The sequence below is a fragment of the Panthera tigris genome, chromosome D3, assembly GCF_018350195.1.
Source record: "Panthera tigris isolate Pti1 chromosome D3, P.tigris_Pti1_mat1.1, whole genome shotgun sequence".
Taxonomy (NCBI): Eukaryota; Metazoa; Chordata; class Mammalia; order Carnivora; family Felidae; genus Panthera; species Panthera tigris.
Window position 1 is genome coordinate 18,008,724 of NC_056671.1, and position 23,899 is coordinate 18,032,622.

General features: G+C 51.8%; 1 protein-coding gene across 3 annotated transcripts in view; it reads left to right on the top strand.

Annotated features, from left to right (window-relative positions):
- ACACB (acetyl-CoA carboxylase beta) overlaps positions 1–23,297 on the top strand; it is a 99,278-nt gene extending 75,981 nt beyond the window's left edge. For 2 of the 3 annotated variants that reach the window (XM_042961550.1, XM_042961548.1), the window contains exons 34-52: positions 1,037–1,192; positions 1,931–2,134; positions 2,965–3,120; positions 6,292–6,414; positions 6,518–6,787; positions 7,698–7,795; positions 8,845–8,965; positions 10,548–10,658; positions 11,518–11,661; positions 12,506–12,626; positions 14,045–14,141; positions 15,711–15,807; positions 16,357–16,492; positions 17,325–17,502; positions 19,077–19,189; positions 20,143–20,297; positions 20,939–21,109; positions 21,219–21,355; positions 21,991–23,297. In XM_042961550.1, the coding sequence (XP_042817484.1) occupies positions 1,037–1,192; positions 1,931–2,134; positions 2,965–3,120; positions 6,292–6,414; positions 6,518–6,787; positions 7,698–7,795; positions 8,845–8,965; positions 10,548–10,658; positions 11,518–11,661; positions 12,506–12,626; positions 14,045–14,141; positions 15,711–15,807; positions 16,357–16,492; positions 17,325–17,502; positions 19,077–19,189; positions 20,143–20,297; positions 20,939–21,109; positions 21,219–21,355; positions 21,991–22,117 (2,715 nt within the window). In that variant the 3' untranslated portion in view covers positions 22,118–23,297. Of the gene's footprint in view, positions 1–1,036; positions 1,193–1,930; positions 2,135–2,964; positions 3,121–6,291; positions 6,415–6,517; positions 6,788–7,697; positions 7,796–8,844; positions 8,966–10,547; positions 10,659–11,517; positions 11,662–12,505; positions 12,627–14,044; positions 14,142–14,351; positions 15,140–15,710; positions 15,808–16,356; positions 16,493–17,324; positions 17,503–19,076; positions 19,190–20,142; positions 20,298–20,938; positions 21,110–21,218; positions 21,356–21,990 lie in introns of those variants that run through there. The other variant, XM_042961549.1, reaches the window with a different exon arrangement.
- Positions 23,298–23,899: the final 602 nt, after the last annotated feature.

Here is a 23,899-nt window from a genome sequence, read left to right on the forward strand (position 1 = left end):
ATCCGAAGCAGGCTCCAGGCTCTGAGCTGTCAGCACAGAGCCCGACGCGGGACTCAAACTCAAGGAACTGTGAGATCATGACCTGAGTTGCAGGTGTAGTGTTGTGGGTGGGGGCTCCCGGTGGACCAACCGTTTGAATACTGTTGCTCTTTTACTGGTCAGGGCCTCGTAGACCTCATCTCCCGTGTTGATGAAGATAGTATGCCTCATGCTCTGTCTTTGCCTGGATGTACCGTGTGTGTGGTTTTGTTTTGTTTTGTTTTTTCCTAATCCTCTATTGATCGATGTGAAGCTAATGTCAGTTTTTTGCTGCCTCAGTCAACTAGCTACCTCCAGGGGTCTTATTATTTTCAGGTACAGTAAGGCTGATAGATCAGGAAGCAGTTACCACTGAAAAGATTGTCACTCTCAGATCCCAAGAGTGGGGGCACACCTTACACAGGGAGCCACACATGGGGAAGCACCAGGGGCGGCCGAGAGGCCGGGGAGGAGGGGGAAACGTGGATAAGAACCTTTGTGGTGGTTTCTGCAGGAAGGATCATGTGCGGCAGGGTAGGCCGGCTTGGGTTTGGCTTGTTTGAATAATCTCAGTAGGTTCTGGAACTGAGGGGCTGTCTCTAGTTGTCCAGCACCTGGGCCTGGGGTGATTAGGGCAGGTGGACGGTGACTTGGAACGCGAGAGCCCCGAAGAGGAGGTGTGTGCTCTGAAAACTGGTTGGTTTGCATTTGCAAAGTGCACTCACTTTGGGGTGAGTCGTTGACTGTCTCTCGGAATCGGTAACCCTGGAAGCGGCGGTCCCTCCGGGGTCAGGGAGGCCCCCAGTGGTCAGAGCATCACACTACAGGAGATAGAAGGCAGGGTCAGGACGCTGGACAGCCTTTGACGTGCCTTCACCTTCAGAGGCAGGGCTCGGCGTATACTCGCTGGGCATACTTTTCGGGGGAGGGGAAATGTTTCCTCTCTCCTTGTGTGTCTGAGGCCCCGTTTCCAGCCCTGCGCCCCTTGCCTTAGCGTCTGTCCCTCCCGCTTTGGCAGGAAGCCTCCTTTGAGTACCTGCAGAACGAGGGTGAGCGTCTGCTCCTGGAAGCCATGGATGAGCTGGAGGTGGCGTTCAACAACACCAGCGTGCGCACTGACTGCAACCACATCTTCCTGAACTTCGTGCCCACCGTCATCATGGACCCCTTCAAGGTCTCGCCTCTGGGGAGGCACTGGGTTCAACTTTCCCTGGGCCTGTGGCTGCAGGTGGACAACCTCCTGTCCATGAAGTTCCAGAGCCATGTTTTTGCCACCCCCTTAGGGTTATCCCTGTTCTGATGTTCACCCTTTCCCGGGCAGCATGCTTCACTCTTGGGATGACGCGAATGCCCCAAATTTTGTCCCTGGTTCCTGGCTCCTTGGGCTCTTGGGGACCGTGTATAGGAGGGAAGGGGATAGAGACCCGTTCTCCCGTGGCTGGTTCTTCATGAACAGGCAGGGTTGGTGCTGGTGATTCTGGGATGAAAGAAGTCCTGGGACATCAGCATGGCATCTGTGGGGTGCAGAGGGCCCGTGCTGATGCCCCGTCTCCATCAACCCACATAGTTCCCAGGAAAAGAAAATGCAAAGGCTCGAGCTACACGGTGCAGATAAAGATTGATATAATGTGGGCACACTAGCTCTGTTACTTCCCAGTCTCAGTTTCCTCATCTGTCAGTGGGGCATAAAAATGCCGCCCTCTCGGAGTAATTATGAGATGAAATGAGATCATGATCTTCATATACTTAGCACGTGGCTATTTCTGGGTCCGTACTGTGTCACAGGTGTTTTGCCTTCAGTGTCCCTCATCGTTCCGTTGTTATCACAACTATTTATAAATAGCTAGACCTGTGTATTACCAGTGTGCCTGGATTGGGGCCTGAGAGTGGAATTGCTGTGATTTGGCGGCAGATCGAGGAGTCCGTGCGTTCCATGGTTATGCGCTACGGCAGCCGGCTGTGGAAACTCCGCGTGCTGCAGGCCGAGGTCAAGATCAACATCCGCCAGACCACCGCCGGCAGTGCTGTTCCCATCCGCCTGTTCATCACCAACGAATCGGGCTACTACCTGGACATCAGCCTCTACAAAGAAGTCACCGACCCCAGATCTGGAAACGTAAGGCTGGGCGGGCCCGCAGAGCCCCACCTCAAAGTGCAGTCGGGGTCCGTCCGCTCGAGAGAGCAAGACACAGACTGAAATGATGTTTGGTGGCCATCTGCTGGATGGGGGTGGCTGCTTTGAGTTTACGGTAGACGTGTCAGCTTCTGAATGCCAGTTCATTCCTCTGCGAAGGAGAATCAATCCAAAGTTTGATCCGTTCGAGGACTGATATTTGGGATAAGATGCGGAGGGCCGTGGGTCACCGTCGTGCAGCTCCCATAAGGCTGGCTCACTTAGGGAAATGGGTATTTTCCCCAGCCGTGTTTTAGAACAGATCTTTGTAAACCAAATCAAATATCCCATTGACTTCCATTACATCTATCACTTTTTAAGCGATTAAAGAGTGTCAGGAGGTTGGAAAAATAGTAGAGGGGAAACCATTACTGCAGAGAGTTCCCAAGCACCCTTGACCCGACCTCCCCCAATGATAGCAACGTAAACAATGGGACCTTGTCATGACAGGCAGTTGACGTTGGTACAGTGCTGATAACACAAATGCGGACTCTATTCAGATTTCACCAGTTTTTGCGTGTGTGTAAAGCCCTATGATAGTTACATTTTTGGAGCTACGCTCCCATACCTGTCACTGTCCCTTCTCGTGCTGGTTGCCCACAGTGGCAGAGAAAAGAAGATTACCTCTCTGGGGCGTGCGCTTTGTCATGTGATGTGATGTCCTTTGCTTCTTTCCGCCGCCTTTTCGTTGAGGAGGATGGGAGTGAATTGGACGGGAGCGTGGCTCTCTGGGAGTCCCCTCCTTCACTCTGTTTCTCTTTCTGTCTTCCCAGATCATGTTTCACTCCTTTGGCAACAAGCAGGGCCCCCAGCACGGGATGCTGATCAACACTCCCTACGTCACCAAGGATCTGCTTCAGGCCAAGCGATTCCAGGCCCAGTCCCTGGGCACCACCTACGTGTACGACTTCCCGGAGATGTTCAGGCAGGCAAGTCCTGTGGCTTTCCCGGGGCACCACCCCGGGTCCCCCCAGGGATTCCACCCGCCCCACACCCCTCCCCGTCCTTAGTTACTCTCCTGAAGACCCCAGCCTAAAGAACTCCGTATTGGGAATGCCTTCCTAGCGTCTTGTCTAAAATGAACCTACTTTCCTCCGCATGTTAGAAAGTCACGTAATCCAGAAGCTTAGGAAAATAAAGGAGCGTGGAAAAAAAGAAAAAAGTGACTCATGGTTCCGTGTCCTAAAGACACATTGCTTAATAATTTCGGTGTGTTTCCTCCTGGCCTTTTGAAAGCTTGTTTATTAAGAGCTCATTTGTGAAGGTCTGTGCCTGCCACATTCCAGGCACCATGCTATGGGCAGGTCGACCCTGAGGAAGAGGGTGGGGTCACTCACTAGCTTTAAGGAACTTTTAGTCTACTTTTTAAAAACAGTGTCTTGTTGTGTTTTCCTGGTGATTGAGGTGTTCATTGGAAAATACAGGAAAATGGGTCTCAGCAAATAAAATCCCACCCTCATGGAATCCATTCACCGTTGTCAGTGCAGTAACATTTTTTTTATTTACTTTTGAAGGAAGCAGAGACAGAGCATGAGCAGGGGAGGGGCAGAGAAAGAGGGAGACACAGAATCAGAAGCAGGCTCCAGGCTCCGAGCTGTCAGCACAGCGCCCGATGCGGGGCTCGAACTCACAAACGGCGAGATCGTGACCCGAGCCGAAGTTGGTCACTTAACTGACTGAGCTACCCAGGCGCCCCCATCCCCTTTCTTTTAGATAAAGAGACAGAATAGTATGGACAACATTCATGCCCAAATGAATAATTCAGTGTAATTCCAGAGGGGTTTTTTTTTGGAGAAACTGCAAAATTCGTATGGAAAAGCAAAAGCTGTGAATAGCAAAAACAAAGAACTAAAGGCAAGAGGACTTGTCTTAACAAACGTCATCACTCGTTTTAAAGTAGCAGTACTTATTTCGGTGTATTGTTGCAATAGAGCCAGACAAGTAGACCAGTGGAACAGCATAGAGCCTAAAATCAGACCCACTCACAAACAGCCTTGACCGAAGGCAGAGGTGGGATAGGGAATCAAGGGAGTGAACGTCACCGAAAGGTACAGTATTTCCCGCTTCTCCGTGGCTTCGTTTTCCACGGTTTCAGTTACCTGTGGTCAACGGCAGTCTGGAACCAGAGGTTCCTCCTTCTGACGTGTGGTCAGAAGTTCGGTGTTAGCCTAACGCTGTGTCACGGTACCTACATCAGGCATCTCACTTTAGCCCATCGTGTAGGCATGTTATCATCTCCTGTCATCACAGGAAGAAGGGTGAGTTTAGTACAATAAGACATTCTGGGGGAGAGAGAGAGAGAGAGAGAGACTGTGTTCACATAACTTTTATTATAGTGTATTGTTATAATTGTTCTTTTATTATTAATTTTACTGTGCCTGTTTATAAATTAAACTTTATCATATGTATAGAAAAACAAAGGGATATATAGGGTTCAGTACCGTCTGGGGTTTCACACACCCGCTGGGTATCTTGGCGCATATCCTGCATGGGTAAAGGAGGATTTATCTAACTGGAAAAAGTAAATTTTGATTTCTACCTTATCTAGCACACAGAAATAAATTTCAAGGGGATTAAAGCTACTTGGGAGTCAGTTTAAAGCATAAGCTGTACAGGAAAAGACCCATAAACTTGACTATATTAAAATTTTGAAGTTCTTGATGCAAAAAAGGAAAGATGAGCCCCGGTTTGGAAGAATATGTTTCAATGCCTATTACCAGCAAGGGATTACAACAGATTATCTAAAGAGCACGTATAAATCAGTTAGAAAAAAAAAAAAACAGGGAAAACTATAAAAAATATGGACGGGAATTACAAACGGGGAAATTGGCAAAAAAGAAACTCCCATGGTCGATAAGTGCATTCAAAGGCTCTCCTTAATAATCAGTAGAGAACAGATTAATACCGCAGTATAATTTCACACCCAGCAGACAGGTGAACGTTAAAATATTTGACAAAACAAGTATGGGCAAGTGCATGGAACAAAGGAATTCTTATGCCTTCTTACTGGACCTGTAAAGGGTCTTTAAAAATGAGAGAGCACGGGGCGCCTGGGTGGCCCAGTCGGTTAAGTGTCCGATTTCGGCTCAGGTCATGATCTCACCGTTGGTGAGTTTGAGTCCTGCGTCGGGCTCTGCACTGACAGCTCAGAGCCTGGATGGAGCCTGTTTCAAATTCTGTGTCTCCCTCTCTGTCTCTGCCCCTCCCCCACTTGTGCTCTGTCTCTCTCTCTCTCTCTCTTTCTCTCAAAACTAAAAATAAACATAAAAAAATGAGAGAGCAGTTTGGTAATATTGATCAAACTTGAAGCTTCACCAACCCAGTGACCCAGCAATTCCGCTCCTCGGTACCTACCTGGCGAGACTCTCATCCAGGTTTATAAGACGAGACCATCAGAATGCTCGTTACGGCCTTATTGTTAATACTGTAGAATTGGAAGCAACCTAAATGTTCCTTAGAAAAGGCTATGGATAAGTAAATTATGGTCTACTCACACCATGGAAACTGAAAAGTAGAAAAAAATGAACCAGAGTTAAATTTCTCATTATGGATAAATATCTCACGCCTATGGGGGAGCCGATGGGGCAAGGTGCAGAAGGATGTGTCCAGGGCCAGACCATTTATTTAAATTTTAAAATCACGCAGGGGTGCCAAGAGCACACAACTCTCGATCCTCACGTGGGGCTCGAACTCATGACCCCGAGATCAAGAGTCACGTGTTCTTCCCACTGAGCCAGCCAGGCGCCCGGCACGTTTTAAATGGATGCATATACAATGCATAAAAACATGCACGGGACTAGTAGACGCTAAGTTCAAGACAGATGGTTATCTGGGGTTGGGGAGGGGTTGGAGGGACGGGTTGGGGAGGGCTACACCAGGGGCCTCAACTGCATTTTTCTTATTCCTTTAAAAAAATTCATAAGCAACCACGGAAAAATTAGGATTTGACAGAACCACGAGGTAGGTGCTTGGGTATTTATTATTCTGTGTGGTTTTTCTGTGCGTGCTTTAAAGAGTGGATGCTTTAAAGAAAGAGAGAACTAGAAAATGTGCCTCCCTAATGGTGACTTCGGGTTTTCTCTTTCTTTCCCTGTCCCCAGGCTCTCCTTAAACTGTGGGGCTCCGCGGACAAGTACCCCAAAGACATCCTGACATACACCGAGCTCGTGCTGGACCCTCAGGGCCAGCTGGTGGAGATGAACCGCCTCCCTGGAGGAAATGAGGCAAGAATTCAGCAGAGCCCAGCCCCTGGCTGGAATCACCCTTTCCAAAAATGTCCCCCTGAAGAAACAAACCGTTTTCCTTGTGCGTTCATCCCCTCGGCAGGTGGGCATGGTGGCCTTCAAGATGAGGTTTAAGACCCGAGAGTATCCAGAAGGGCGGGACGCGATCGTCATCAGCAATGACATCACCTTCCGCATTGGGTCCTTCGGCCTAGAAGAAGACCTTTTGTATCTGCGTGCATCTGAGATGGCCCGGGCGGAGGGTATCCCCAAAATCTACCTCGCAGCCAACAGCGGGGCCTGTATCAGCCTTGCAGAGGAGATCAAGCACATGTTCCAGGTGGCTTGGGTGGACCCAGGAGACCCCCACAAAGTACGTCACAAAGCCAGCCTGGCGGTGTGAGGCCACCCGGTGGGGGTGATGGCGCCCACAAGAGGGGCGGAAAAAATCTTCGCAGTCTTTGTGTACAAAGCACAGACATACGAACAGCACACAAAAGGCGTATAAAGTTGATCAGTATTAACATTTCATGAGACGGGGTGGCAATTAGGAAGAAATGTCTAAAAAGGCACCTTAGGGGAACGATAATGAAGACAAGTTTGTAAACGTTGAGCTAATATAGGCTGAGCACGAATGCACTGTACATGAAGGATACAAAGGTGAATGAGACATAGTCCCTGGCCTCAGAGAATTCTCAGAAATGATCTCGGAGACGTAGAGACACGAGCCACGATAAAGGCGCAGTGAATGAGAGAAAAGCACGCATTTCGTGATGGGGAACTGCAGGGGACAGTTATTTTTTGCAGGCAAAGCATGCATTCTCAAGGGGGTGATCCCGCCTCTGCCAGAGGGGCAAAAATTATTCTTTTCATGTAAAAAGCATGCATACATCCATACACACACACATATATACATACGCATACATACGCATGGTTCATAAACTATATAATAAAATTTGGTGGAGGGAGCTGGCAATAAGGGAACAAAAGAGACCCTTCAGGGGAGCAACGATGAAAAGATCGTTGAGGAACTGGATCAGAGCAGGAAAAATGTGCGGTTGTGTGTAAAGATGAGTGGAAAGCTTTTAGCACTGATCAGACCTTCAGTTTATAGCCGTTATGAATATGGTATTAACATCAGACATGTTAACTAGGCTGTTAACACATTGTTGACTCGTTATTAACCTCCGCCCCTATAGTGTCGTGGTTTTTTATAGAAAACATTGGCTGTGGAGTGCAGGGAGCTGAATTCACAGCCTCACTGGAGTATATATGTTTTTAAGGGATTTAAATACCTGTACCTGACGCCTCAAGACTACACCAGAATCAGCTCCCTAAACTCTGTCCATTGTAAACACATCGAGGAAGAGGGAGAGTCCAGGTAAGTAATTTATCAGGTAGCTCCTTCATTTTGCCTCTGGCCGCGCCTCAGCTGCTAATGGGCAATCCCTCTCTTTGCCTCTGGGCTTGTGGGTGACGTTTTCAAATGGGGTGGTGGTGTTTGTACAGTGGGGACCCCTGAGCTTTCTGGACACCGACGACTTAGACACCTGGGGAATTCTCCAGGGCGAGCCCTTCCTTGCCATCCCAAAATGAGTCACAGCTTTCATAAAAATAGTACATCACGCAAGAAGAATTAGATGGGTTCCCCGGAGCTGCCAGCTCATGTTTATGCCCAGATTAGCCAGACTGACACAGCAGCAATTTGGCAGGCTGGTAAGGTGTAGGCAAGGCGGGAGTCTGCTCCAGTGAGAAGGTTCAAGGCTACCAGCTATCTTTTCCAGGGAATTTTGCAGGTGTTTTGTTTTGTTTTGTTTTGTTTTAGTGAGGTTGACAAAATCAGAATTTCCCAGCTAGGTTTTCTGGAATGTTAGTTGGTGATATGTTTGCGGGGGAGGTGGGTAGTGTAGAAAAAGTTCCATAATCAAGTAAGTTGAGGAACACTGGATTTAAAGGAGATCTAAAAAGCATCTTTACTGCAGACCTTCTCAGAACCTTTAACGGTTGCAGTGTCTTGTGAATCTTTAACAGGGGCTGGGCTGTCTAGTGGCTTACACTTCTGTGGCCATAGAATCTTTTGACTGACTGACTGGTTGATTGATTGATTGTGAACTAAGTGGCTTTCCCCATCTCTCTGTAGACCAAACGCTATTCTAGATGGTTTTTGGAGGTAGGCAGGGTGGGGGCAAGGCAGACATCTTTGGTTGGAAGGGTGATAATTACTGATGTTGTACTTGCCCTTCTAGAAACTTCAGGACCAACTGTGAAGGTCCTAGACCTCTGCTTTCCTTTCACCCCTGGCTGCTTTGTCACCTTCTGTTCCCTCACCTTGCTCGTCCGTCCCTCCTGCCCTGGGTCCTGGGGAAGTGCGTCCGCCTTGAATTTTTCTGGGCTAGAGCTTGGTCTTGAATCCATGTTCGGTTCGTGAAGGTATGTCATCACGGATATCATCGGGAAGGACCGTGGCCTGGGCGTGGAGAACCTCAAGGGTTCGGGCATGATTGCAGGGGAGTCCTCCCTAGCTTATGAAGAGATCGTCACCATCAGTCTGGTGAGCCTCCTATTATACTTCCTTTTCCTTTTCGCCTTTCTCTTATGGAATCTTTGTAAGCGTCCCGTGCGTTCATCATGCAGTTCCGGTGATTGTCAGCCAGCAGCTCGTCCTGCCCCCCCCCGGCCCCTCTGCTCTCCTGTTTGGGGATATTTTAAAGCAAGCCCCTGGCCCTGTCTTTCCATCTGTGGATGCTCCGATGCAGATCTTTACTAGCTAAAGACCTTCCCCCGCCATGCTTTTTTACAAAATGACGGTACTGTTCTTACACCAACATCAACAGCAATTCTTCAATATCCTTGAAACCTGGTTCGGGGGTCAGTTTTAACAATTATCTCAAAATGTATCTTTTTATAGTTGTGTTTGAACCACAGTCCAATGTCTTCTTATTTAAAAGGTACTGAGTATTTAGAAGAACTTTTGTCTGGTTTTAATTGGTACTGAATGAATATCTCCCCCTTCCCTCCCTTGGCCTTTTCAAAAATATTTGCTGTTTCTGGTAATACTACTCTTTCATGGTAGATTGTCGTTTAAGACCTTATCTTTACATTTGGTGTTGGATCTTCAGTTTCCAGGGTGGAAAATGTGGCCATGAGTGTCTTCCTTAGGCTTGTGTTCTGCATCTCATTTACATATATTTCATATATGTTTCAAAATCTATATATATTAATATCTACAAAAGATATGTATTTTTATATGTTCCAAAGTACATATTTTTATATGTATCATATATAATATCATTTATATCAACATGATATATATGATATATGTCATAATGTATATATATCATTATGATGGTGACATCATGATATATGACATATATATGACATGATATGACATATATAATATATAATTACATGATAACACATATCACACATACATATAATGATATAACATTTATATACATTATGACATATCACATATCATATAATTATATATGATGATGTAATATATAATTATATATGACATATATCATATATATAATTATATATGATGACATATATATGTGTGTATGTATTTATATATATGTATATATAGATAGATATAGATAGATAGCTATATAGATATATATAATTTTGAAAAAGTTTACGATTGACTCACCAGAAGTTATAAGCCAGTATAGAGAGGTCCTCTGTCCCCCTCACCCAGCTTCCCCCAAGGCAGTATCCTACATAACACATTATCGAACCCGGGACATTGACATTGGCACAACACTTTGCCTTGGTATAGACCTTAGTCAGATATCACCAGTTTTGCACGCACTCCCAGATGCCCTGTGGCTGTGTGAGAGGCTACCATGGCTCAGAAGAACTACATATAAGCTATGCCTTGTGTGAAGCAACAACCAGAACATTCTGTGTCTGCTGTCTATCCTCACAACACTCTTCTTCATTAACCACATTCTTTCTGGAAGCCAAGGTTAGGTGAGCGCGAAGAAGTGGCCTGTGCCTGTGCCATTTGGTCACCAGCCAGGCTGCCAGTGGCCAAATTGTACCCTCCACGTGTGCCCAGTGGGTTCCTGGGCTTTCCCACCCCGGGCCACACCTGCCTCCGGAATTCCCAAGGGCTGCTGTCTCCACAGGTGACCTGCCGAGCCCTTGGGATCGGGGCCTACTTGGTGAGGCTGGGCCAGCGAGTGATCCAGGTGGAAAATTCGCACATCATCCTGACGGGAGCCAGCGCTCTCAACAAGGTGACCGAAAAGGAGACTGTAGGGGGCGGGCGTGTGGGGCCAGGACTCATTTTAACAACCACTGTCTCCCGATGGGGGACTTTTCTCAGTATGAAACCAGTGTCATTCCAACTGAGCTAGGAGCTGTTTTTCCAGTTTGTACTCATCTGGGTCTCTCAGGAGCCAAAACAATTTTTTTCTAAGTGTTAGGCTCTTGTGCTAAAACTCTTGTGTGCTGACAGTTTAAATTTTACAAATTATTAAGGTGGCATTATATATTGTAGAAAATTGGAAAAAGACCACCCCCCAAAAAAGTAATTTTGCTCCTACTCAAATTTTGGTGTCTTTCCGTCCCATCTTCCGTCTCCATGATGCCTGGTGAGCGTGCGGTTTGGGATTCTGTTTTCACTGTATGAAAACATACCCCACGTTGCTGTAAAAGCCTTGGTAAGATAATGTCTGATAAAATCCCACTGAAGTTCTGCAAGTCTGGTCCCGGAACCAGCAGCAGCATCACCCAGGAACTTGTTACGAATGCAGATTCCCAGGCCTCGGCGCCAACCTGCCAAATCAGAAATACCCGGTAGGGTTTCACCTTGGAGAAGACCCAAGTAATCGGTTGGATCGCTGGTCCTCAAATTGGGCCGCAGAGTTCCACCTACCTAGAAGTTTAAGGAAAAAGTACTGATGCCTGGGTCCCAGCCTCAAAAGATTCTGCTGTAATTGGTCCGGATGCAGCCTGGGCATTGGGAGTTTTGAAAACTCCCGGGTGACTGTCACGGGCGGCCAGGGTTGAGGACCGCCGAGGGAGATGACTTCCGAGCAGGTGGAAGGGGCCTGAGCCGGGCGGGCCCTTGCTAACCTTGCCATGTCAAAGCAGGTCCTGGGCAGAGAGGTTTACACCTCCAACAACCAGCTGGGCGGCGTGCAGATCATGCATTACAACGGCGTCTCCCACGTCACTGTGCCAGATGACTTCGAGGGCGTGTACACCATCCTGGAGTGGCTGTCCTATATGCCAAAGGTCCAGTATCCCCCCCACTCTGCACCGTAGAGTCTGGAAGACTTTGTCATCAGGTTCACTTGCTGGGTGGTATGGGAGTTTGGGAACCAGGAAGTGCCACCCTTGTGGCTGAGCTTAATTTTTCTTCACTCCTCCCTCCTTCCCTCTCAGACACCCAGCTCTGTCTAGCTGTTCTTTGCTTTAAAAAAAAAAATGCCACTGGGGTGCCTGGGTGGCTCAGTTGGTTAAGCATCTGACTTCGGCTCATGGTCATGATCTCACGGTTCGTGAGTTCGAGCCCCACGTCGGGCTCTGTGCTGACAACTCGGAGCCCGGAGCCTGCTTGGGATTCTGCGTCTCCCTCTCTCTCTGCCCCTCCCCTGCTCGCATTCTGCCTCTCTCTCAAAACTAAGTAAACATTAAAAGAAAATTTTAATGCCATTGTAAGATGCTATGTGCTGATCCTTTATAAAGGGGTGGCCTTGCGTCTCATCAAAAGAGGTAACACTGAACAATAGAGAACCCTGAAGCTTTGCAGTCGGGCTGGATCCGATTCCCGGCTTCCTCATCGCTAGCAGTGAGACCTTGGGACAGTCCGTGCATCTTCCTGAGCCTCAGTTTCCTCATCTGTGAAATGGGAATAACAATAGCACCTACCCTAGGGAGCTCCCTTGGTGACTCAGTACCATGACGTTGGGAGCCTGCACCTTGGCAGGCCCTCACCAGACGCCACTCATGCTGGCGATGACTGGCTAATTCGGGCAGGGCTCTGCTGCGCAGGCAGGCATGATCATGGTCGGAGGGGAGAAGCAGATCACAGGCATGGCTGACCGGCATAGAAGACTGAGGCTGCTTTCTTTTCTAGGATAATCGCAGTCCAGTCCCCATCACCACACCCTCGGACCCCATCGACCGAGAAATTGGATTCTTCCCGTCCAGGGCTCCCTACGACCCCCGGTGGCTGCTTGCAGGACGGCCTCACCCAAGTGAGTCCCTAAGTGCTTTGCCGGAGACCTGGCTCTTGGGTTTCTTTTCTGAAAAGAAGGCGTGAAGGGGCCCTCTGGTAGAAGCCCCGATCCTCCCTTGGTCACACATCCCGGAAGGGGACACCTGAGATCAAACGCAGAGGGAGTGGAGGCTGGGGGTGGGGGGCACTTTTCTCTATACTTTTCCTAAGTCGTTAATAAAGAAGCGGTGGGCACAGGCTCTGGGTCCTCGGGCTGGCAGATGCAGGGGAAGTGCAACAGGGGGCCTGGCCTCCCTCCGAGCTGCCCCGTGGTTACATGGGAAAATGCGGACATCAGGGTTTCAGAGACAAGACTACACCCCCCCCCCCACCCCCTCTCTGAAAGGGGCAAGCTTGTCTCCGGCAGGTATTGGATTACCTCCTGAGCAAGCAGAACACCCCAGGGAAGCTGAGCTAACCCCGTTACCATGATCCCGAGTCTGGAATTTCAGACGCCGCTGCCTTTAGGGATCCGCCTGCCCGTCCAGCTGCGTGGTGCAGGAGGGGTGCCCGTCAGGGGTGCGCCGGGCGCTGCCGGCTCAGGATACCCCGCGGCTCGCGTGCCCCTCTTGTGCCTCTCTCGAGCTTTCTTCCCCGTGAGCTCTGAGGGGGATGGCTTTATCTTAACTAAAAAAATGTCCACCTTGTTTCTGACCATTTTCTCCATCTGGTCAGGCCAGCCCTCGGGCAGACACGGGAGTTGGGCTCCTTTGTTTTCAGGCACCCAGCCTCCCTCGCTGGCGGCTTGTGACCCTCGCGTCACCTGGCTCCTTTCTCCTTGGCCAAACCGGAGTCACGGACACCAGGGCGCCAATGCTTCCTTTAAAGGGACGGCTGCAATTGGCATCATCATATTCTGTCCCCTCCCCCTCCCCAAGTCATCTCCCTTTCCCTCCTCCCCCGCCCCTCCCCGACTCCCCTCTTCTCTCCCTCTCCCTCTGTCTGTCTGTCTCTTTCTCTGAAATCGAAGATGGCCCCCAGTTAACATTTAAATGTTATTAAGCTACTGCCGGCACATTGAGGATGAGGTTTCCCGGGCAGGTGGTCCCTTTCCCAAATCCCATCTTCTGAAGGGGACCTGTCAGCTCTCTTTGCCTCCTGGGCTGATCCTTGGGATTAGGATCTCCGTGCATTTGGCGTTGGCAGGAGCTGATACGGTTGGATGTTCCAAATGGGCTGAATTCCTGACTTGGGGTATTTTCTGCAACCGTGTTTTTGGGAGGTTTTGTTTTGCTTTGCTTTGCTTTGCTTTCTTTTAATGGGGTCGGGGTCTGTGTGGTTTTCTGGAGAAACAGGTGTCTGGGCTGTGAAGGTCAGGTTGTCTGCCCCACCAGGCAGACCATGGGGACCCTGATCAACCCAGCCCCTTGGCCTGGGCCTCTGCCCTTCTGCCCACAGCTCTGAAGGGATCCTGGCAGAGTGGATTCTTTGACCACGGCAGTTTCCAGGAAATCATGGCGCCTTGGGCCCAGACGGTGGTGACAGGAAGAGCGAGGTAACCCTGGGAACGGGGCAGCCTGCACTCGCCTGGCCTCACCAGGCACTGGGACTCCCAGGCACTAGCCATGGGTCCTTTCCTCCTGGGTGACCCCCAAGGACACTTTCCTTTTGGCCTCAGGGCTTTCCGAAAGGAAAACCAGTTTGGGGGGATGGTTTTCTGGAGGCTGAACTTCTTCATAAAGTCTGGATTTTTCTGTGGCCTTAGGAAAGGCCATCTCAGCCATCTGCTTGCTGGGGGCCAGAGTCTGCCCCTTTGGGAATCAGAAGACAGCGCTGGGTGCTCCCACCAGAAAACTACACAGACACTCAAAACTATGAGGTCTGTTCCACGAGGGCCACGATCAGGAGCCCTCTTGTCTACGCAGAGCTGGTGGACGGCTTAATCGCTTGGATGCTTTCAGAGCTGAGCCGCTCACCCCTCAGTGGTGCAGCCGTCATCATTTTAGACATGTCTGGCCACCTGCGGGATCCTCTCCGTATAATTGACCCTTATAATTATCCTTATAAGTTAGCATTCAGATCGTGGCACGAGGTAGTTGTTACAAGTCCAGGCTCTGGAGTCAGATCTAAGGTCCTTCACTTTCTCTGGGCCTTTACGTCCTCATCTGCAAGACGGGGATGATAATCCTGCCCCCAGAGGACTGCTGTGAGGACATGTGTCAAGCTCTTCAAACACCCCAAGTGCTCCGTCAGTGCCAGCGGCTGTTATTCCTGTCCTTGTTGGTGCTGTTATTTCTCTCCCGGGCAATAAATAAGTATTAAAATACCAAATGTTAAGCCTAGTACTAACAGCTCATCCCTCCTCCCTAAGTGTTTTATTTTTTAAGACCTGCGATGAGATCTCCCTCTTCTACACGGAAACCCTTCCTTTATTTAAAGACTTTCTCTCCACCTGCCTCGTAGTCACGAGTGACCCAGGGATGCACCTGGCTCCGGCCTGGCTGGTAGCAGGCGGGTGACAGTGACTAATGTCATGGAATCCTCTGAGCCGCAGCTCCTTCAGGCTCCACATCCGCCACCCCTTTGCAAGCACGCCTCGGTGCCTAGACCCGCCCCGTCCCGCGCGGTGGCTGCTGGCCACGTGCAATTCAAATCTCGGTGACTTGAGAGAGGAAGGTGTATTCCGTTCCCCTGTTGCCCTTGGCACGTTTCAGGTGCTGAGCATCCGCACGAGGTAGCATGTCACGGCTGCTGTTCTGGATGGCCCAGGGGCAACACAGCGTCCCAGAAAGTTCTAGTGGAGAGCGCTGCTCCTGCACTGGCCTCACCCTCCCCGTCACCACGATGGCTGCTGCCCCAAGAAGGGCGCCGATGGCACCTTTCCAGCCCGCCGGCTGGCGAGGAGGCTCTTACCGCTTTGGAACGGCTTCTTTGCCTTCCAGTAAAATAACCCGCCAGAGTAAAAGCTGTGCACGCTTCTGCACGCGTGCCCGCGTCCCAGCCTTTAGTGCCCAGGTACCCAGGATGCCCATAGAATGTCAGCCGGGGCTGGGCGGACCCGTCTACCCCCGGATCCAAGGGGGCTGCCGCCCAGCTCCCCGCTCGTCCCTGCTCCACCTCACAGGCTAGGGGGGATCCCTGTTGGAGTGATCGCCGTGGAGACGCGGACCGTGGAGGTGGTAGTGCCTGCAGACCCTGCCAACCTGGATTCCGAGGCCAAGGTCAGAGGGCTGGGAATTTGGGACTGTGGTTTCAGCTGGCTCAGCCAGCCGGAGTGGATCCTGGGCGGTCACACGCCTGCCCTTCCAGCCTCAGGGGAGTCCTTGGCCCCAGGGGCGCCCGTCTCCAGCACTGTCTCTGCGGGATGCATAAATGTCCTACGCTGTCTTTCTTCTTCAGGGGGTGACAGGTCCCTGGGAATCCCTCCTGCCCTCTGCGCCTGTCCCTGTCCCTGTCACTGACTCTAGCTGGGCCATGGCACATATGGGAGGAGCTCAGGAGCCAGAGGGTGGGTCCTAGGACTCGGTATGGCCTGGACTGGCTTGGCACCCCTTTGAGCCTGTAAATGAGGCAGAAGGAACCTTCCTGGGCTGCAGAAGCAGGGCCCCCAGCAGGTGAGCTTCAGGCCTTCCCTGTGAGCCCTGGCTCTGGTGTGGGTGCCAGCGCAGATCAGATTGCCTGCCCTCTAGGGTATGGCTCAGAAGACTGTCCCCGTGTCCCCTCGCTGGTCTTGCACAGAGGAGTCTGATCCAGGGCACCCTGTGTTCCAGATAATCCAGCAGGCGGGCCAGGTGTGGTTCCCAGACTCAGCCTACAAGACGGCCCAGGCCATCAACGATTTCAACCGAGAGAGATTGCCCCTGATAATCTTTGCCAACTGGAGGGGGTTCTCCGGTGGCATGAAAGGTAAAGCCACCTCTCCTGTGGGTGTCCCAAAGCTGCGGGGTCAGCACCCAGGACAGGGAAACCCCCTCCAGGTGGCGCTGTCGCGTCATCATCTTAGCCGAGCCCCCCTACAACCTCCAAGGATGGGAGCAGTTCAGGGAACATCCACCCATTTCACAGATGAGGAACTGAGGGCTCCTAGTGTGACTAGCCAGAGGTCACCCTGTGAGGGGCAGGGCAGGGTGGGCGACCCCGGGAACTTTCCTTCCTGTGAGGGGGCTAAGAGTCAGACCAACCTGAGAGAGGTCTGAAGTGAGGGTTTGATATGAGCTGATCACGGGTGCATGGTGTTAGCTCCTGGCATGATGATGGTTGATTTTATTATTGCAGCCTAACCACATAAGGTGCCTGGTACTCGGAGAGCCTCGTCTTGGTGGAAAATAACGACCACGCTGTCTGTGGGCAGGAGGGAAGGATCTGTGCTATTGCTGGATAGGGTTCCGTGTGCTGGGAACGGCAGGACAGGGCGGGGGGCAGTCACCGGTGAGGGCATCCCGGAGTCAGAGCTGGAAGGAAGGGACCCTTGAGATTGCCCTACGCTTCCTTTTACAGATGGAGGCACTGAGAGGCCCCAGTGTGAGGGAGGGGAGAGTGGCCTGGCCAAGGTGACACGGACAGTAAGGGTGCAGTCTGTACCTGGCCTCCTCTACTGCCCTTTCCATGGTGCCGCGAAGCATCCCGGCTGAACACGCTTTCTCAGGCTCCCCAGGACAGCGACGGCTGGGGGCTTGGCGTGTGGCAGGTGCTGGGGCCTGAAGCCTCCTCACCGGGCCACTAACTGCTTTGCTTTCAGACATGTACGACCAGGTGCTGAAGTTTGGAGCCTACATCGTGGACAGCCTCAGGCAGTACAAACAGCCCGTCCTGATCTATATCCCACCCAACGGGGAACTCCGGGGGGGCTCCTGGGTGGTCGTGGACTCCTCCATCAACCCCCTGTGCATAGAAACGTACGCAGACAAGGAGAGCAGGTGGGTGTGTGACCCTCAGCCTCGTTTCCCTTCACCCCCAGTCCCGAGGCCCCATCATCTTTGAGCCACTGGCCAGGAATTGCCAGGGCGTTCTGAGGTTCTGAAGGATGGAGAGGCTCCAATTTTACCAGTCCGAAACTAGCATCCAGTGCACAGGTGGATTTTATCAGGAGAGTTCATGGCACCTGAGCTTCCTGGCAGCCAGGATAAAAAGGGAAACATAACCAGTCCTCTAGTTCTCCCTGGGCTCTGAGTCTCTGCCCAAGCTGTGAGTTCCTGGAGGGGCTGTGCTTTATTCAGTTTTACAGGCCAGGGCCTCGCACAATGCCTGACCGCTAGCAGGTGGTTGGGAAATCCTGGCTGAACAAATGACTGACAGATACTTGCCTGAGAGGTTACTGGTTCGTCGGGAGAGAGAAACCTGTGGCACTTTGTTAAGGAGGAATTCATTCATTCCAGGAACGTTTACAGAAAGGATAATGACAGTAGTACTTGCCACGTGGTGCTTGAGTAACTTTAAAGTGAAGACTCTAAGTTGGGGCGCCTGGGGTGCTCAGTCGGTTGGGCGTCCGACTTTGGCTCAGGTCATGATCTCGCAGTTCGTGAGTTCGAGCCCCGCATCGGGCTCTGTGCTGACAGCTCAGAGCCCGGAGCCTGCTTCGGATTCTGTGTCTCCCTTGCTCTCTGCCCCTCCTCCACTCACACTCTGTCCCTCAAAACTGAATAAATGTTAAAAAATTAAAAAAAAAAAAAAAGAAAGGAAGACTCTAAGCTACATGCTGTGTAGGATATCAAGACCTCAGGAGTAGTTTTGCCCCAAATATAGGCATCCTCTTCCTGTGTCTGTTATCCATTCATTCATTCAGTGACTATTTATTGAGTACCTACTATGTACCAGACATCATGGTAGATATTGTGATATGGTGCACATGAGCGACACCTGTCCCACCTTCAGTGCACCTAGACCATCACGGGGGGCTGTTGAGGTCCGCCCTCCAGGACGACTCGGGACATGAGCAGCCTCAAGTGGGGTCATCATTACCTTTTCACTCTGGCCACCAGGAAGCTCAGAGCTACATCAAGTATTTCTTGGGGCTTCCAAACTATCAAAAGAGGATGAAGGGGCAGTGTGGGGGTGAGTGAGAGGGCCAGCTCATACTGAACCATGTTGAGTTCTTCATTGTGCCTTTGTGAGCTTGGAGGAGATCAGAAACAGTACCCTGGCCCGAGGAGAGCAGAGATTAGGAAAGTCACAAAGGGCTGTAGCTGAAGAACAGGAGGGCTATGCTGTTCTGGAGAAGAGGCCTATGCTCTCAGAGCCGAAAGGGCATTCCAGAGTTCAGAAAACGTGATTTTAAGAAGTTGGCTCAGCCCCTGTACATTTTATGGATATAGAAGCAGATGACCGGAGAGTCCCCTCTGACTTGCCCAAGGTCACAGAGTGAGTCTGTGAAAGATCTAAGAACTCACACCCGGATTTCCTGGCTCTCCTGTCTCTACCCCCATGTCTCCTGGCTGTAGTTTGTTGGGGGGACATCTCCTACACCTTCCACCCCTTCCTCTTCTTTTTTCAGGGCGAGCATTCTGGAGCCGGAGGGAACAGTGGAGATTAAGTTCCGGAAGAAAGATCTGATAAAGACCATGAGGAGGATTGACCCAGTTTATAAGAAGCTCGTGGAACAGCTAGGTGAGAGGGGTGGGAACGCCTCAGGTCTCAGAGGGCAAGAGAGACCCAGCCCGCTCCCCTCCCGGGGGGTTCTAATCTGGTAAAAACAAAGTGCCGGCGTGCCAGAAGACAGCTCCAAAAATCGGGGGATGTGTTAAACACGTTCATATAGCAAAATCAGCCCTTTACCATTAAAAAGTGTGTTTAGTGCCTTAGTGTATTTATTTCTGAACACACATAAAATATAACAATGGAAGTATTTGGGGCCAGTGAGGACGATGAGAATTTGCACAGCAAAATGTCCCTTTCGAATTTTCCATCAGACCTGAAGTGTGTTACCAATTTTGTCTGAGTGATAGTTTTGTTTCACTTGTAGCCTTAGATGTAATTCTCTTTAAAAGTCCATATTGGGTGACAGTGTCTTTATAACTGTGCCCTTCATAAGATTTATTAGAGTGTGTGTGTGTGTGTGTGTGTGTGTGTGTGTGTGTGTAATTTCTTTGGTTTCGTGTCAGGGTAAATGCTGATCTCTTGAATGAGTTGGGAGGTGTTCCCTTCTGTTTTCTGAGTCTGAATTGGCATTATTTCTTTAAATCTTTGATAGGAGGTTTCTGGCTATAAATTCATCTTTATTATATGTAGGACTATTCAGGGGATCTGTTTCCTCTTGGCAGAGCTTCCATAGTTTGTATATTTCAAGGAATTTGTCCATTTCATCTAAGGTGTGAAATTGGCCCAGGCTTGTTCATAATATCCCCTTAATTGTATTTTGCAATATGTGTGGAAAATAGTAAGTGATCGTAGCCCGTGAGCACAGTGGTTCTTCCCGAGAAGGGGGCGCATTTAGAGTTGCACGCTGAATGCGGTCTCGCCATGGTAAGCACGCTTCTGAGACCGTGCGAGCAGCTTGGTTTGGGGGCAGCTTCCGAATCAGAGCGCAGGCCTGTCCTGCAAACCCTGGTTTGTGCCCACAGGAGTGTCCGAGCTCTCCGATAAGGACCGCAAGGACCTGGAGGGCCAGCTGAAGGCCCGGGAGGACCTGCTCCTGCCCATCTACCACCAGGTGGCGGTGCTGTTCGCCGACCTCCACGACAGGGCCCACGGCATGCTGGAGAAGGGTGTCATCTCTGTAAGAGCCTGCAGCTGTGGGAGCCCCACATGAATGCCCCATCCTAAGGTCACCTGGTTTCCAACCGGAGCAGATCTGGGCTCGAAAGCTACATGTTAGAAACACTTGGAGAGCGATAAAAAAAAAAAAAAAAAAAAAAATCCCAGTGCCCAGGTGGCTCTTCGGACCAATTAAATCAGAGTATCAGGGGGTGGGAGCCCCGTATAACTATGGCTGCAAATCCCCAAGCGATTCCAACAGGCAGCAAGGTTTGGGAACCGCCAGTCTGACCTCTATGGGTGTCTCTAACCACGGGCCAGACTTGGGAAGGATTGTTCCCGCCCAGCACTGGCCTTCACCAGCCCCACCCCATCGCTCGGCCCCTAAGAAGATACCCTACACTCACCTACCACCCCTGTGTGTGGGGCTCCCTCCCAGCCAGCCTAAGCCCCTCCGTGCCTCTGGGAAGCCCGAGTAGAGTCCCGGTGAAATCTTGGCCCCGCCAACCCCCCCCCCCCCGCCCCGAGCCTCAGCTGCCCCGCCTGTAAAACGGGAATGATCACTGAGCGTGCACCTAGCCCAGGGCCCCGCCCCGGGCAGCACCCTGCATCTCTGCCCGCCCCTGCCCCTTCGGAGGGCTCAGGCCTGGGGCTCGTCCGCAGGACATCGTGGAGTGGAAGACCTCACGCGCCTTCCTGTACTGGCGTCTGCGCCGCCTCCTGCTGGAGGACCAGGTCAAGCAGGAGATCCTGCAGGCCAGCAGTGAGCTGAGCCACGTGCACATCCAGTCCATGCTGCGTCGGTGGTTCGTGGAGACGGAGGGGGCCGTCAAGGTGGGCCTGGGCGGAGACAGGACGCGTGGGTGGATGGGTGCGCGCGTGCCTCCCGGGGCCAGCCTGCTCAGAGGTCCCTCTCTGAGGCTGCCTGTCCCCTTCCCCCCAGGCCTACCTGTGGGATAACAACCAGATGGTGGTAAAGTGGCTGGAACAACACTGGCAGGGCGGGGGCGGCCTGCGTTCCACCATCCGCGAGAACATCAAGTGTTTGAAGCGAGACTCCGTCCTCAAGGCCATCAGACGGTAAGTGGCCACCCCGCCCACCTGCCCATGCCTTGGACTTCTTGGCGAGCGCCGGATTTACCGCCAGCCGCCTGACCCCAGAGTGCCAGCTTGACTCCACGACGCTGCATGGTCCCCGGGCCTACGGCTCAGCTTTGTGTGCGAGGTCCACGGCTCGGGGGCTGTATTCCTTGCTGGAGTATAGAGGACAGCTGGTCCAAGGTCACGGCTAGAGCGCATCTGGGAGAGCCCACGTTCTTAACTGCTAGGCTGTAGGTACCAGCCTTTCCAAAGGATTTGCTCACCCCATTCCCATGGGGTCCCCTGTGAGATGGCTAGTCGATCATGTGGGACCCCATTTAGGGAATGAAGCTGAAATTTAGGGGAAATACTGGGTCTCCAGTCACACAGCTAGTGACTGACAGGGTCCACTGTCCTTCCAAGTGTTCTGACCCCCAGAATTCCCTCCTGCCGTATGGGACCACTCCCCCTCTCCCGCCACGGTGACCACGGCACAAAGAGACTTGGGAGGCCTGGGTTGTCACCCACCCAGGAACATGGCATGGCCCCACACAGGAATTCTTAGCGACTGCCTTAGGACCCCCTGAACTAAGTGGCAGGAATGACCCCTGCCCTTTTCTCCCCTCCCCCTGCAGCCTGGTTCAAGACAACCCTGATGTGGCCGTGGACTGCATAGTGTACCTGAGCCAGCACATTAGCTCAGCAGAGCGGGCCGAAGTCATTCACCTCCTGTCCACCATGGACAGCCCAGCCTCCACCTGACCCCGGCCCACCCGGCCTCTTTCAGGACCACGGGCAAAAGAAACCACGCTGACCCGCCTACCGCAGGCCTCATCAGGACCTTGGGGGTTTGCTTTTTAAAAAGAAAAAAGCAAAAAAAAAACCCCTCAAAACCCCCAAACCCCCAAACCCTAGGCATCTCTGCAGGGCTGCTGGCCTCCCACTCACTCCTGTCTCAATAAAAAGCTCAGGAGAGCCCCTTCCGAGCAGAAATAACTTCCTCTCCATCACTGGGAAGTTGGCTCTGGTGTCTCTTGAGACATCATTTTTTTTTTTTTTTTTTGCTGCATCCCTGAATCACATTGAAACCAAACCCCCCAGTTTCCTTTTGCTTTCCAGTGCCTGGTGTGCGGGCTCCAGGTGTTCTCTTGGGCTCGTTTTATATCAGATCACAGAATCTTTTTATTTTTCTACTGAGACCAACTCCTGATTGTAAGTGTCTTACATAGTTCGGCAGAATAAGTAGGCCGAGGAAGGAAGCGCAGAAACAGCCTGGTTTTTTGTCATGATGCTTATTCGGAAACTGTCAAGTCACCTGGGAAAGGGCATGAATGGTTTTTTAAGAGAATAAAACGGTATGTCGTTCCCCACGTGGCCCCTAGAGGAGCGCCAGGAACGTCTCGCTGGTAAGGCCGCGCTGATTCTGTTTTCGAAAGAGGGAAAGCAAATGGGCAGAACTGTTTGGCCGCACATTTCAGGACCTTTGAAGACAGCTTCCGTGTGGCTCCCAGCCCTCCCAGCCGCCCCCTTCCCTGGGAGGAGGACAAGGACGGCCCCCTGGTCCCCTGCGTGCAGCCTCGTGGCCAGGTTGGGAACACGAAGGCAGAAGGCAGACGGTCACCGGGCTCACAGCCCAGCTGGCTCATGAGTGTCACTGCGGGGACTGCCACTACTCACCTCGAAGGGCCCCTCTGCCGGCACCCCCTCACCTGGTGCCTTGATGTCTGGGCAGGGATCTGGCCCCAAGGGGCAGAGCTCTTGGTTTGCAAGGACTGGACCAGGAGGGCCACACCAATTTGCTCAGGGAGGCCCCTGCGACCTGCCCTCCAGCACTGGGTTCTGGAGGCCGCACGGCATCGGGGGCCTGCTATCGTCCCGGCCCCGTCCATCAGTTCCTGGGTGCCGGTGATGGGGGCAGTTGCACCCCCCCCGCCCCCCCCCCCCCCCCCCCCCCGCTGGGATGGGAAGTTTGTCTGAGGAACCTTGCCGGTTCAGAGACCGACGAGGCTGCCCAGGGAAGCCCCCCACCAGCCCGGATTCTTCCACTGCCTGAGTGGAAAAAAAAACCAGAGTTTGGCCATCAGCCAGTGACGGACCTGGCACATGAAGGTGTCATGGGGGCAGTGAGGGATGGGAGAAAGAGGAATTATCTGTTGTCCCATCCTGGGGCCGATTCGGGGAGGGCGTGGGACTCCACGCTGACTCGGGAACTGAATGTTTCCGTGTGCGGGAGGCTCCCTTGGTTTTGGAGGGAAAGGCAGGTCCATAACGAGCTGCTCCCCAGGTGCAGTGGGTGGGGGATCCCGCCAGGAGATGTGTGGAATAAAGTGTTTTTTAAAGGAAGCACTTTGGCCTTGACTTATTACCTGGACCAGAAGAGGCAGGCCGCCTGCCTGGGTGATTGCCCTGGAGCTCACCGGCCTGCCCCATTGGCTGAGATCTTGAGCAAGCCCCCATCCCAGGAAGACAAAGCTCTGATAGGAGTTTGTATCCCAGAAGTCAGACAGTTTGTGACAGTTTGTATCCTGGAAGTCACAGGCAGAC